Source organism: Scomber scombrus, chromosome 20, assembly GCF_963691925.1.
Source record: "Scomber scombrus chromosome 20, fScoSco1.1, whole genome shotgun sequence".
NCBI classification, from domain to species: Eukaryota; Metazoa; Chordata; class Actinopteri; order Scombriformes; family Scombridae; genus Scomber; species Scomber scombrus.
In genome coordinates, this window is record NC_084989.1 from 23,241,572 (window position 1) to 23,256,571 (window position 15,000).

Here is a 15,000-nt window from a genome sequence, read left to right on the forward strand (position 1 = left end):
AAACTCTTGATTTTGTGTCTCATTGGATTTGCTATAACAAAATATATATGTTTATGGTTAAGGTGTTAAGAGACTGATGAAAGAGACCTTCTATAATAATTACTTAAATATTCATAAAGCTGAAACCATTAGTTAATTGATTGATTAGTCATTTGTAATATAATTGATTAATCAGCAACTATTGAGTCATCATTTAACTTATTTTTCAGGCAAAATGACAAAAGTTTGATAGTTTAAACTTTAAAAATGTGAAGATTTTATGCTTTTTCTTGATTTACATGAAAGCAAATTGAACATATTTGGATTTTAGACTAGCTATATAGAATTTAAATATATCACCTGTCATCTTTGGGGAAACTGTGACTGGACTTCAGCTCATTATTAGTTTAGAAGATGTTTAAAGAATCAAAAAAGCATTATATTACAACTAAATTATCTGTTGTGTGTGTAGGTGAGGCTCTCGGCTGCGTCCCTCTTCTGGATGTCCTGGATTTGTCCTATAACGGCGGCGTTGGAGACGGCGCTTTGCAAGGCCTGCTGGGTAATCTTCACCCACCGCTGAGGGAGCTTCACCTGGTTTCCTGTCAGCTCAACGCGGCAGATGCTTCTGCACTCGGTAATGATTATAACTGAAATTAACTTGCTCATCTTGCCGACTCTTATTCATCACTGACCCTTATCTTCATATCTTCTCTCTCAGGAGGAATGGTGTCTGCTCTCTCTACTCTCTGTGTGCTGGACGTCTCCTGTAACCCTCGGCTCGCTCAGGAAGTGGAAGGCGTCGGTGGTTTCAGGGAGCTCACTTCCTCTCTGTCTCACGCCTCCTCGCTCAGCACGCTGCGGCTTCAGGCCTGCGGACTGACGGCAGACGGCCTCGACGCTCTCGGTACGACAAACACGAGACGACACGCTGTTTAGTTTAGTTTAACCCTCCTGTTGTCCTTGAGTCAAGGAAGGAAGGATGGAAGGAAGGATGGAAGGGAGGAAGAAGGAAGGAAGGAAAGGAGGGAAGAAGGAAGGAAAGGAGGGAGGTAGGGAGGAAGGAAGGGAGGAAGAAGGAAGGAAAGGAGGGAGGTAGGGAGGAAGGAAGGGAGGAAGGAAGGATGGAAGGGAGGAAGAAGGAAGGAAAGGAGGGAAGAAGGAAGGAAAGGAGGGAGGTAGGGAGGAAGGAAGGAAGGGAGGAAGAAGGAAGGAAAGGAGAAAGAAGGAAGGTTAGGAGGGAGGTAGGGAAGAAGGAAGGAAGGAAAGGAGGGAGGAAGAAGGAAAGAAAGGAGGGAGGGAGGAAGAAGGATATATCTATCTGATCATGTCTGGTTTAAAAATGCATCAGAACATCAAATTCTGGTTTATTTTAGTTCTTCACCTCCTCCCTCCTTCCTTCCTTCTGTCCTTCCTTCTTCCCTCCCTCCCTCTTTCCTTCCCTCCTTCCTTCCTCCCTCCCTCCTTCCTTCTTTCCTTCTCTCCTTCCTTCTTTCCTCCCCCCTACCTTCCTCCCATCCTTTTTTCCTTCCTTCCTCTCTTCCTTTTGTCCTTTCTCCATCCCTCCTTCCTTTTTTCCTCCCTCCCTCCTAACTTCCTTCCCCCCTCGTTGTCCTGCAGGTGGTTCGCTCCGTTACCTCCCCTCCATGAGAGAGTTGGACCTTTCCTGTAACAAAACTCTGACTGGAGGTCTGAGCCGCCTCACCTCTCACCTGGCTCACCTCACACACCTGGAGAGCCTGGACCTGCACCTCTGCTGCCTCACACCGGCCGACCTCGACGCTCTGAGTGAGTCTTTAAATCTGATCTGACCTCAGAGCTTCAGCCGGTACCTGCAGCGGTGATCATGTGACTTTTCTCTGTCTCCAGTCCAGGTGCTTCCCTCTCTGACGGCGCTGACGGAGCTCGACGTGTCGTCCAATAAGGAGGCGGGAGCTGTGATCCACCCGCTGGTCTCCGCTCTGCCGCTCACACAGATGAGACGTCTGCCGCTCAACAGCTGCAGCCTGACGGAGGACTCCTTCACTGCTCTGGGTACAAACACACAAATATTATTTATTGTTATTAAAAGGGTTTTTTCTCTGTTTTGACAGACAAAAAAACTCTCTCTTCATCTCTTCTCTTCAACTTCTCTTCATCTCTTTGTCTTCTCTTCATCATCTCTTCATCTCTGTATTCTCTTCATCTTCTCTTCATCTTCTCTTCATCTTCTCTTCTTCTTCTCTTCATCTTCTCTTCATCTGTTTTCTCTTCATCTTCTCTTCATCTCTGTCTTCTCTTCATCCTCTTCTCTTCCTCTTCTCTTCCTCTTCTCTTCATCTTCTCTTCCTCTTCTCTTCCTCTTCTCTTCCTCTTCATCTCGGTCTTCTCTTCATCTCTTTGTTTTCTCTTCCTCTTCTCTTCCTCTTCTCTTCATCTTCTCTTCATCTTCTCTTCATCTCTTCATCTTCTCATCTTCTCTTCATCTCTTCGTCTTCTCTTCATCTTCTCTTCATCTTCTCTTCATCTCTTCATCTTCTCTTCCTCTTCTCTTCATCTTCTCTTCCTCTTCTCTTCATCTCTGTCTTCCTCTTCTCTTCATCTCTGTCTTCTCTTCCTCTTCTCTTCTTCTATTCATCTTGTCTTCTTCTCTTCATCTCTGTCTTCTCTTCATCATCTGTTCATCTTCTCTTCCTCTTCTCTTCCTCTTCTCTTCCTCTTCTCTTCTTCTCTCTCTCTTGACCCTAACCCTAATTCAAGCGGTCAAAAACCCGTATGACTACAAAACCATAAAGAGCGACTGTCACTTACAGCTCCTCACCTATCAATGCCAGCTGACCTGCTATTAGTTACATCACCATCATAATAATAATAATAATATATTTGACATAATTCTTGCTAACTTACTCAGACTAAAGTTATCTCTTCTCTCTCTGTCAGCTCTGGCCGCTCCGTTCCTCCGCAGCGTTGACGTCTCCTGGTGTAAAGTTGTCAGCGGTCGCTTAGCGTTGCTGCTCGACGCTCTGCAGCCGTCAATCATCCTGGAGCTCCGCCTCAGCAGCTGTGACCTCACTACCGATGACCTCCGTCACCTAGGTAACACACACACATACGCACACACATACACACACACACACACACACACTTCATATTCTCTTCATCTTCTCTTCATCTTCTCTTCATCCTCTCTTCGTCTTCTCTTCGTCTTCTCTTCATCTTCTCTTTATCTTCTCTTCATCATCTCTTTATCTTCTCTTATTCCTCTCATCCTCTTCATCTTCTCTTCATCTTCTCTTCATCCTCTCTTCATCCTCTCTTCCTCTTCTATTCATCTTCTCTTGATCATCTCTTCATCCTGTCTTTGTCTACTCTCCGTCTTCTCTTCCTCATCTCTTCCTCCTCTCCTCCTCCTCTCCTCCTCTTCTCCTCCTCTTCATCTCTTATTCCTCTCATCCTCTCCTCCTCCTCTCAGCTGCGGTGTGCAGACGCGGCTCTCTCTCCTCTCTCCGTGTGTTGGATCTCTCCTATAACGGCTCAGTGTGTGACGACGGCTGGTCCTCGCTGTTCTCAGCCGGAGGTCTGAGCTCTCTGCAGGACGTTGACATCAGCCTGCGACCTTTGACCTCGGCCCCGTGCTCGGCCTGGCTGCCGGCGCTGCTCTCCGCTGTGCCGCAGCTGCTGGCGCTGACCCGGCTGGCGCTGCAGCGGTGGAACAGCAGCATGCAGGAGAGACAGCAGCTGAAGCACCGGCTGAGGAAGAGGAGCGTGCTGCTGGAGTGGGACTGTAGCGGTGTGATGTCATCGAGTAAGCTGACCAATCAGGAGAGCACAGAGGAGAGTCAGCCTGAGGAGTAGAGGTCCAAAAATCAGCATAAACGGCAACTACATTTCTAAATATTTGACTGATAATAAGACATTTAACAGACCATGAGTGTCTTTTATAAATAGTTATTTACGTTTTTATCACTTTTAACCTTTTATTGGGTTAATAACTATATTTGGTAACTTCCATAAACATCCAAAATAGTCTCCTCATGTGTCTCTGTGAGGTTGTAGAACCATGTGGATTTTTTTATATATAAAAAATATATATGTTTTTACCCTATAGACTGACGAGGAACCATATTTGGTAACTTCATTGATCTTGATTTACAACATAAAAATGAACAATTTGGAAATAAGTTATGTGATATCCCCCAAAAACTCTCCAGGGTTTCAATTTTGAATTTCCAAGTATTTCAGTGAGTGTCTTTTTTAAAGGGTTAAATTTGGGGCACAAAGCTGCAGATTAGAGTTGAGAAATCTGGATTAAAATGAAAAATACTCACATTTATTAACACTTAAAAAAAAGGACTAAAATCTTATTCAGTCTTGTCATATTTGTAATAAAATCATAGTTAATCAGTTGTGTGATGCCTGAGGAATCACCTATGATTAAACAAAATATCAGAGTCAACAGTTTATTATAATAATGATTTATAATATTCAGCTGTTAAAAACTGGATTAAGCAGCTGTGCAAAGACTCGAAATTCACTGTGTTAATGAATTAAAGCACATTATATAAAGTGAGATAACAGGAACATTAAAGCATTAAGACTCAATTATAACATAATCTAATCCAAGAGTCCCAATGTTGTAGTTAAAATAATGATTTAAAGTTGTTGGAGTTCACTTCATTAGGTCTTAATTGGATATCTGATCACATTATAACACACATAGTTTCATTTAAAGTTAATGAACAATAATATCTGATGATCTCAGGTGTAATTAATGAAATACTTGAACTGTCTCATGTATGTTTGTACGTATTCAACCTTTAAATATTTGCACTATACATGTAAATAATGTAAATAAGATGAACTGTTCATGAAGTTTGGAATCACACATGATTAAAAAATATCAGAGGCAACAGTTTATTGTTCAGAAGGTTTATTTTATTATTTCCAGCTATAAAAACAACTTTCTTATTCGTTTAACAACTGCTGGGACACTGATGAGGTTTTGAGGTTAGTGAGACTAGCAGGCCTGCAAAGGAGCGAGCGGCTGCAGGATGTGAGGAGGAGAGGAGGCGTCATGGCGGTCCACGTGGATCATTACAGTGTTGAGAGAGTCGCTGCGTTTCTCTGAGCTGTTAAAGTTTCTCCTCAGACTGTTGAAGACTTCGGCCAGAAACACGTGACCGTCCACCTCGTACGCGCTGACGTCCGTCTGCTCCGGCAGCAGGCGGCCGCTGGAGATCAGCTGTTTAAAGGCCTGAGAGGAAGCAGAGGTTTATCTTTTTAATCTCATATTAAACCAATGATTCTGATCTTTTATCCATTTAACATTAAAACCTTGATGAAGGAGGCATTTACTGCAGGGCTGCTTTAGTTTTAGCTACATAATAAACTGGCAAACATTAAGAATGAGATGTTTATTTTATTAATAACATTATTATATGAAAGAAAAAACATGTAAATTCTGTTTTAGTGTTTTAGTTTTATTGTTCATCCAGTTTTTGACACATCAGTCTGACACTAAAACTTAAAGGATGTTGACTTCATTTTACATCCAGTTTTAATAACTGTGTGTATGTGTGTGTGTTTGGACCAGGGAGTTCTGGTCCTCTGAAATGAGGCCAACGCAGAAGTAATTTAAAACTGCATTCTATCAAAAGGCCACCAGGGGGCGACCGTTTTGGTGTCAAAAGGACTTCCGTCTCTATACAAGTCAATGGAGAATTCACCAACTTCTCACTTGATCTCTAACCTCAGTAAACGTTTTCAAAATGTGTTTATGGTCTCAATCGCTAGTTTAAAGCCTTCTTCAATGCAGTATGATGTTCATTTGGGACATTTTGGCCTCCCTGATTTTATATTTGACGATTAAAGCAGGGTATGCATTAGGGCGTGGCTACGTCGTGATTGACAGGTTGATTGGTTCACAGGTTCAGGAGGGCGCCTCATGCTCCTCCTGATGCCCATATAAGTAGAATCCGTGTTTTTATTTTACCCAGCATGCACCTGAAATTTTCAAGATGGCGCTGCCCAGATCTGATACTATTGGCCTCCGAGCAGCAGTCCACAAACCAATGGGTGACGTCACGGATGTTGCGTCCATTTCTTATATACAGTCTATGGTTTGGACTAATAAATCAAAATGCAAACATATATCTTTGTAATATTCCTTTAGTGTTCCTACAGGAGCCAATATATGTACTTTCCATATGATACTATAGTAATACTTCTATAATATTTCTACAGTTGTGTGTGTGTCTGTGTGTGTGTGAGAGTGTGTGTGTTACCTGGCACACCGGCTCCTCCAGATGGTTTCCCCAGATGTAAATGTGTGTTAGAGGTGTGTTGTTAGCTTTCAGAGCCTGAGCCAAACACAGCAGACCCTCCGTCCTGATGTTGTTGCTGCAGACAGAAAGCCTGAAAGGAAGGAATGAAGGAATGAGGAAGGAAGGAAGGACGGAAGGAAAGGAGTAAGGAGTGAGGGAGGGAGGGAGGGAGGGAGGAAAAGAGGAAGGAAGGAAAGGAGGAAGGAAGGAAGGAAGGAGTGAGGGAGGGAGGGAGGGAGGGAGGGAGGGAGGGAGGAAAAGAGGAAGGAAGTAAGGAGAGAAGGAAGGAAGGAAGGAATGAATGAGGAAGGAAGGAAGAAAAGGAGTAGGGAGGAAAAGAGGAAGGAAGTAAGGAGAGAAGGATAGGAAGAAGGAAGGAAGGAAGTATGGAAGGAGGAGGGAGCAAAAAAGGAAGGAGGGGAGGAATGAAGGAAAAATTTAGGAAAAAGGAAGGAATGAGGAAGGAAGGAAAGGAGTAAGGAGGGAGGGAGGGAGGAAAAGAGGCAGGAAGTAAGGAGAGAAGGAAGGGAGGGAGGAAGGGGGAAAAGAAGGAAGGAAAGAAGTATGGAAGGAGGAGGGAGCAAAGAAAGAGGGAAGGAGGAAGGAAGGAAAGAAAGAACAGTCAAAAGAGACGGTCTATTTGACCCGGAAGGACGACAGCAGGGTTAAAGTTGTAAGAATCATAATAATCAGACTGTGTTGGACTCACTCTCTGAGGACGCAGCCTGGTGACCTCACAGCCTCACTCAGATACGCGGCTCCTTCATCCTCGATGCGATTGGCCGACAGATCGATGATCTCCAGAGTCGGGTTCTTCTTCAGCACCTCGGCAAGATGGCGCGCGCCGTCCCGAGTGACCCGGTTACTGCAGACAAACGAGACGAGATCAACAGGAAGCTGAAGGATCAGGATCAGAAGGAATCTCTCTGAGGTTTGGATGTGTTTGTTCCTACCAGCGCAGGTCCAGATAACGCAGGCTGTGGTTCAGCTGCAGGCCTTCAGTCAGTCTCTCCATGCCGGTGTCCGTCAGCCCCATCTTCCCCAGGTGGAGCTCCACCAAGCTGCTGTTCATCACCAGCGTCTCAGACAGGTGCACCGCCCACTCCTCCTGAAACACACACAGACACACAGGTGAGATACTGACCTCATAATGACCTTTTATAATATGTTAAATATGACAGAAACTGAAGAAAAAGGTTGTGTAGTAGTAGACCAAATAAATAAATCCATAACAGCTGCAGCTCCCAAAGCAGGTATAATTTATTAGTCTGAAGGAGAGCATAAGACTTGAAACATAACAGGTGATATCCTCATATATTATACCTGCATTGGGAGCTGCAGTGTGTTGACTTCTTGTACTAAACATCTCTGAGACGCTATGTGTGTTTGTACCTGGTGACTAAACAGCAGCGGTCGGCTGATATCGACAGAGCGAAGACTCTCGTTGCTCTTCATCACGATGATGAGCGCTATCACACTCTGAGTGGCCTGCAGGGTCAGAAACACTGGCCTCTGATTGGACAGTCAGTCAGCTTTATTTCCTATGCGTGTGTGTCTGAGTCTGTGTGTGTGTGTGTGTGTGTGTGTGTGTGTGTGTGTGTGTGTGTGTGTGTGTGTGTGTGTGTGTGTGTGTGTGTGTGTGTGTGTGTGTGTGTGTGTGTGTGTGTGTTTGTTTCAATTCAAAAACACTTTGCCCCGAGGGGCAATTTAAAGACATGAGGAGCAGCATCATTAAAAAAGGACAAACAACATCAACAACATAAAATCATATAAAGTGCTATAGTCAGTATTTTCAGTGACCGTCACTGTCAAAGTGCTCTGTGTGTGTGTGTGTGTGTGTGTGTGTGTGTGTGTGTGTGTGTGCGTGTGTGTGTGTGTGTGTGTGTTACCAGGTCACAGTCGGCCAGCTGCAGCTCCTGCAGTGTGTTATTAACCTGCAGCATGCTGGCCAGGTGCATCGCTCCCTTGTTCCCGATCTTATTACCAGAAAGCCTGAGAGACAACAAGCTGCTGTTTCCCTGCAGAGAAATAAAAAATAAATTAAATAAGTAAAATAACAAAGAATAAGAGAAAAGTTAGAGTAGAAAACAAGGTTAAAATAGTAGTAGAAGTGTGTGTGTGTGTGTGTTATGAACCTGGAGGCTCTTGGCGAGGACTTCAGCTCCGTCTGTCATGATGTCGTTAAACGTCAGATCCAGAGAGTTCAGAGCTGAGTTTCCTTCCTGCTCAGAGAAAACAGACAAATAACAAATTAAACTGAAACATAAAGAATATTTAATAACAAAAAGCACCGTAGAGAGTGTGGAAGAAGTGTTTTTATATCATTAATTATTAACCCCTACCTGTAAGAGGTCAGCCAGGTGTGTGGCGCCCTCATCTGTTATGTTATTGTATCTCAAATCAAGTCCTGATGATATAAAACATTAATGTTTAAAAAGTGTAAAACTGGGACTAAAGTCTTCACCTGAATCTGAATCTGACTGCTCACCTGTCACACTCGTGTTGTCTCTCAGAGATTTAGTGAGAGCGAGAACATCGTCATCATTGAGTCTCTGGATGTGTCTCAGTCTGTCGCTCCCTGATAGTTTTAAAGTGACGTTCCTGCCAAACATTTAACACAATTTTATGATCAAATAACTGCAGTTTTATACACCTAATAGCAGATTTTACATGCTATTGGTGGGAAAAGCTGCTGTGATTATTTTATTGTATTATTTAATTTAATAAAATGCAGAATTCTGGAATAATTGAGTAATTGTATGATTTCCACCATATACAAAAAATATAATAAAAATACTAATACTCATAATAATAATACTACTATTACTACTAATACTACTACTACTACTATTACTGCTAATAATAATAATAATAATAATAACTGTAAGAAGAAAGACATAAATAATAACAATGGCAGAAAAACTAGATTTTATTACCGGCACCTGAACGCATCATTAGCTCCGACAGCTAACAGCTAACAGCTAACATCTTTAACTTTTAGTAACTTTAGTTCACATTTAGAAACTTACTTGGTTATTTTCGTCTTCTGTAAAACTTCTGAGACGTGCGGGTTTATTTTAATCTGATGTTGAGCGCAGACATCAGAGTAAACCTCTGAAATACTCTGAGCCGACATCTTTAACGCTGCTGTTAGAGCGTTGCCTTGGTAACCAGGACAGAGGAGAGAATGACGTTAGGAGTAGTTTATACTTATTTACCTGTTTACCTCAATTTCAACTTTATATGTATTCTGTACCTATTTATGTTAATTTATTTGACTTAAATCTGTATGTTTTTTTATTTTATTTTAATGTGAGATGCCAGACTTTGTTCGATATTGCCAAAATGTCAATATTGTGACTGTACTGAAACTTTTTCAATAAAGTTCTGAGAAAAAAAAAAACTATTTACCTAAATAAAAGAGGAATAATTCAGAGTATAGTGTTAATTTATATGGTTAAAGTGTTTATTTTTATGTTTAATTTAAAACAAAATACACATAATTAATTAGAATAGTTAATTTCTCAAATATATTTGAATTAAATTTATTTTAACTAACCCTAACCCTTCTTCATAGGTATTTTAAAAACTTATATTTTCAAACCTTAGTTTCTGTTATAGTATGTTCATTTATTCCTGGTTACATGTTGAGGAAACCTGTTTCTTTCTGTAAATTATATTAAATATTTTCTCAATTAAGTGAAAAAAACAACATTTTCAATGCTTCAAGTGAACCTCAAAAAGCTTAAAATGTCTTTATGTGTTGTTTATATTTATTCTCAACATGCTTAGATGTTAATCCAATGTTTCATTATTTAATCTTTATGTGTTTTAAATATGTACTTTAGCGGAATTAATTAGGAATTAATTACAACTTTTGCGTTTGTTGTAATTCCTGGTTTTAATATTTTGTTAATAGAGTAAACAAACTAAATCTCATTTCCGTGCTGAAACTGAGCATAAAAATGTTTTTTCTTCTTTTTTACATCTGTTGTCAGCATGCAGATGCAGCTTTAACACCTTTTATGTCTGCTGATGTAAGTCAAGTAAACATATTTAAGACTATAGAAAGATCTATAAAACTTTCAGTATTATTTTTAACTACATATGAGTTTTAAACAGAAATATGTGTGCAAAAAGTGACATGAATACAAATAGACACTGGAAGAGAAGTTAGTTATTAGCGGACAAACTTTTAAAATATTTTGAAAGAGTAATAAATAATCAATACATTCTCAACCTTTATATACCTTTATATTATTCACTGACACACACACACACCTGATTGTCCCTTTTTATCTTGACTTTTATTTTCCTGGTGTACAGTTTGTATACAGTAGTGAATGTATTTATTTAATTCACATTTCTGTACAAGTAATGCTGACATTGTCTCTAAAATTATAAAATAAAAAAACACCAGAAAGAAAAAAAATAATACATTTAAGTAACAAACAAAAAAACCAAAAAAACAAACATCTACTTTCAAGTGAATCAAACAGTTTTCTTTTAAACTTTCTGCTAAAACCTGAAACAGCTGCTTTAAAAAACAAACAGAAACTATATTACACAGAAACAAAAGAAGCTGCGTTAGCATCAACATGGCTGTGTTTACGTCACATGTCACATGACACCTTGGTGATAAATAAGAAATGACTCCTATATCTCACGGTGATCATAACTAGGCTCCTAAATAGAACTACATTACTCATTAAAACAAAGCATTAATTATTCAGCCAATCAGAGCTGAGGAACAATTAGCAGACAATTAACTCCAGTCTTACATCAGCGTCAGAGAGCAAATGGTGTTAGTTATTTATATTTTTTGGTAAAGTAGATTTTTTTTTAAGAGGCTGAACAAGTTTAAACTCATCAGTGGAAGAAGAGCAGAGCAGGTTTCATTTCTATCATTTCAGCTGAAGCTCACTGTGATTTCAAAATAAGAGATTTCAACATTTTACTGGTTTCATTTTCACCTTTTCAAGCAAATATTCACACATGTTGAGACTTTTTTTAAGACTGTATTCAGACCAAATGAGGCGTTGCAGCGAAAAAAATCAGAATATAACGTTTTATTTTCTTCTTTTTTCTTCCCTTTCTTTTATTGTATTTTATTTTGAAAAATTCCTTCTAGCAGAAATCAAAGCTAAACTGATTTATTTAACTATTTTCTATGAATATTTCTATTATTTTAAAATGATTACAACATACTGTAATAATCTAAATTTCTACTTTAAACACTCTTATTGATTTACTTTAATTGCTATATTAATATTAACTGTTATTATGTCATATCCCTGGTTGCTTAGTAACAAGATAAGGTGTATAAAAGGAAATGATGACACTAAAGTAAATATGTATATATGAAAAAAGAAGAAAATAAAGTTCATTCATAGACTCCGCTGCTCTCTCTCTCTGTCTAATGTTATTTTTAAGGCTTTTAAACAGAGAGAAACCTCCTCCTCTTCCTCCTCTTCCTCCTCATAATGTCTTTATTTTCCTTCATAGCTGCGTCTGCGGTTCATTAAAAGTTTATCGACTCTGGTTTAACTTTCTCACCGCAGCCTAATGAAGCTAAAACACATTTTAACTCTTGTTTTAAGTAACTTTGAGGACTGGTTTAAATGTTTTTATCACCGCAACGCATCGACTGATCTGGTCTGAAAAACAGCTTAAAGAACAGAAACAGAAACAAGAGAATAAAACAATTGATTTCCAGATAAATGAGACTTAGATTGAGATGCAGCTTCCTCAAATAAAAAGACACAAACACAGATTCATCAGTGTTGCTTTGATGGTTTCCTATTCTTGCTTTAAGTGTCTAACTACTCAGATAAAAGAGCCTGAAAACAGATTAAAGAAGAAGATTTAAATGAGTTTTAATGGTTTCCTATTCTTCTATATTCAAGTGTGTAACCAGATTCAAACTTATTTTTTCTGCTTTGTTATGTTTTCTCTTTTCCTGTGGAGTAAAACCTTCAGTCCGCTCTTTCCTAACTTTACCTTTAAAGACCTCATTGACAGTGTTTGAATATATAAATGACAGGAAGCAACGAGTCCAGAGAACAGAGAGCAGCTCTGTTAAAGGATCATTTCACAACTCGGGTCTCATTTAACCCTCCTGTTGTCCTCGAAGGAAGGGAGGAAGGGAGAAGGATGGAAGGAAGGGAGGGAGGAGGGAGGGAGGGAGGGAGGGAGGAAGGAAGGGAGGGAGGGAATAAGGAAGGAGGGAGAAGGAAGGAAAGGAGGGAGAAGGATGGAAAGGAGGGAAGGAAGGAAGTACAGAGGAAAGAAGGAAGGTAATGGCGAGGAAAGAAAGACAGGAGAGAGGGAGGAAAGAAGGAAGGTAGGAGGGACATAAAGAAGGAGGGAGGAAGGGAGGAAGGAAAGAGAGAAGGAGGGAGGAGGGAGGGAGGGAGGGAGGGAGGGAGGGAGGGAGGGAGGGAGGGAGGAAGGAAGGGAAGGGAAGGAGGAAGGAAGGGAGGAAGGATGGAAGGGAGGGAGGAAGTAAGGAAGAAAAAGAGGGAGGAGGGAAGGGAGGAAGAAAGAAGGGAGGGAGGAAGGAAGGGAGGAAAGAAAGAGAGAAGGAGGGAGGAAGGAAAGAAGGAAGGAGGGAGGGAGGAAGGACAGACAGAAGGAAGGAAGGGAGGAAAGAAGGAACAGTCAAAACAGACGGGGTCCATTTGACCCGGGAGGACGACAGGAAGGTTAAATCCTGTTTCTATGTGTGTTAATAACATTATATTGTAATTTAAAGTTCAATGAGGTTAAGATAAACAGTCTATATTATATTTTTGTCTTATTATTTACTTTATATTCTGACATTTTAACATTTAAATTAACCCATTCTGTCTTTCTGCCTCTTCTCTGAACTCTATTTTAACTCTATTAATTAGTTTTGTGTTAATTTTAACTCCTAAACTAAAGTAAAACAGTCAAGTTGTTAATACATTTATATTCAGTAGAGTTTCAACAATTAGCTGAGGGACAGAAAGTTAATCTCCAACTATTCTGATAATCAAATAAGTCATTTTTAAAGCAGAATTTGCTGCTTTTTCCCTTATTTTACATAAAAAATTCACTTTTTTTTCTCCCTACAAGTTTTGGAAAACGAGACATTTGATGACTTTACTTTCCAACAGGCATTTTTCAGTGTTTTGATCCTTTAATCACCTAATAAATGATTGATTTACTGCAATTAAATCCAGATTATCTACCATTATAATTTAATTATCTTTCATTACACACAAAAAACCAATGTGTGCATAACTACAGGAAGCACAGTGGGTCAAACTACCTCACATGTTTAACCCTTACATACTATTCACAGTCAAATTTGACCCATTTTAACATTTCGGAGCTCTAAAAAACACTTTATTTTATCTGGATGTTTCCTAATGTGACCCTCAGTATACAAAAAAGGAAATAAAATGTATCATTCTTTATTATTATTGTGCAAATCCACATTTTTTTAATATGCAAATGCACAAATTTGACCTGTTTTTATTTAACAAATTCAAACATCAGCATTAAAACATGTTTGTTATATTCATCATATTCTATAAAATGTTCTCCTGGACAACAGAAGAGTGATTATAAATGTCTTTTAATCAAACAGACGGATTAATTAAACATGTATTAATGACTTGATGGTGAATTTATGAATGGGAAGATTAATTATGAGTCAGAATATGAAGAGTATGTAAAGGGTTAAAAATGAAGAGTTTCAGTTTGTTTACAACCTGTTTGAGCTTCTCGACCAATCAGATTTCTTTATAGTGATGTCATCGGTATAAAGTTATTAACACTCATAGAAATGATGACGTAATTGACCCAAATCAGAGATATTTGAAGCCTTAACTTTAACTCTGTGATGTTTAGACGTTCTAACTGGAGCGACGTCTCACTCTGACGCTGTTTTTTTTTTTTTTAAATCTTCAGACGCCTCACTGCTGCTGCTGGTTGTGCTCGTTGTCCACCGTCCTGATGATGACGATCTGCTCCAGGCTTTGGGCCGGGGAAGGCGGCGGCCGCAGCTGCTCCACCAGAGCGTGCAGCGTGTCCGAGTTGATGGTCTGCTCCTGGTCGGCCTCGAAGGAAACCTGGTCGGCGCTGCTGATCGGCTGGTGGCTCGGCTCCGCCTTCAAGTCCTGGATGATGGAGGAGGTGCTGGTGGAGGCGTTGGTGGCGTCGGCGTCGGTGATGTCGGAGGACGGGTCCGAGGCTTTGGGGTTAGGGGTGGTTGGTTCTGGGTTGTGGGGCTCGCCTTCGGGGATGGAGATCAGACTTTTGTTCTCCTGGGAGAGTTTACTCTGGACGAAGGCCATCGGGTGACTGGAGGCCAAGAGGACCACTGAGAGATACACACACACACACACACACACACACACACACACACACACACACACACACACACACACACACACACACACACACACACACACACACACACACACACACACACACACACACACACACACACACACACACACACACACACACACACACACACACACAACGAGAGACACACAAACAAATACAATGTTGTTAAAACTTGAAAAAAAGGAGTACTTTGAACTTTCCTCCTGTTTCAGTGTTAAAAACTTGATAAACTAACATTAAAACTAAAACAGCAACAAACAATTAAAAAAAAATTTTTTCTTCATATAATTATTATTTATAGTTTATTAACAAATTAAACATCTCAGTCCTACTTTTATTT

The 15,000-nt window shown here is 40.0% G+C and overlaps 2 protein-coding genes across 2 annotated transcripts in view; one reads left to right on the forward strand and one right to left on the reverse strand.

Annotated features, from left to right (window-relative positions):
* lrrc31 (leucine rich repeat containing 31) overlaps positions 1–3,819 on the forward strand; it is a 9,716-nt gene extending 5,897 nt beyond the window's left edge. Inside the window, exons 5-10 of the mRNA XM_062441430.1 lie at positions 452–616; positions 701–886; positions 1,600–1,767; positions 1,849–2,013; positions 2,899–3,054; positions 3,431–3,819. Of these exons, the coding sequence (XP_062297414.1) occupies positions 452–616; positions 701–886; positions 1,600–1,767; positions 1,849–2,013; positions 2,899–3,054; positions 3,431–3,813 (1,223 nt within the window). The 3' untranslated portion in view covers positions 3,814–3,819. The remainder of the gene's footprint in view (positions 1–451; positions 617–700; positions 887–1,599; positions 1,768–1,848; positions 2,014–2,898; positions 3,055–3,430) is intronic.
* Positions 3,820–4,975: 1,156 nt separating this feature from the next.
* lrrc34 (leucine rich repeat containing 34) lies at positions 4,976–9,417 on the reverse strand. The gene is made up of 10 exons (XM_062441431.1): positions 9,311–9,417; positions 8,770–8,882; positions 8,624–8,688; positions 8,417–8,503; positions 8,171–8,299; positions 7,674–7,769; positions 7,235–7,389; positions 6,991–7,146; positions 6,243–6,372; positions 4,976–5,212 (listed from the first exon to the last, which is right to left on the reverse strand). Exons 1-10 carry the CDS (start codon positions 9,415–9,417, stop codon positions 4,976–4,978), a joined length of 1,275 nt encoding a protein of 424 aa, XP_062297415.1.
* Positions 9,418–15,000: the final 5,583 nt, after the last annotated feature.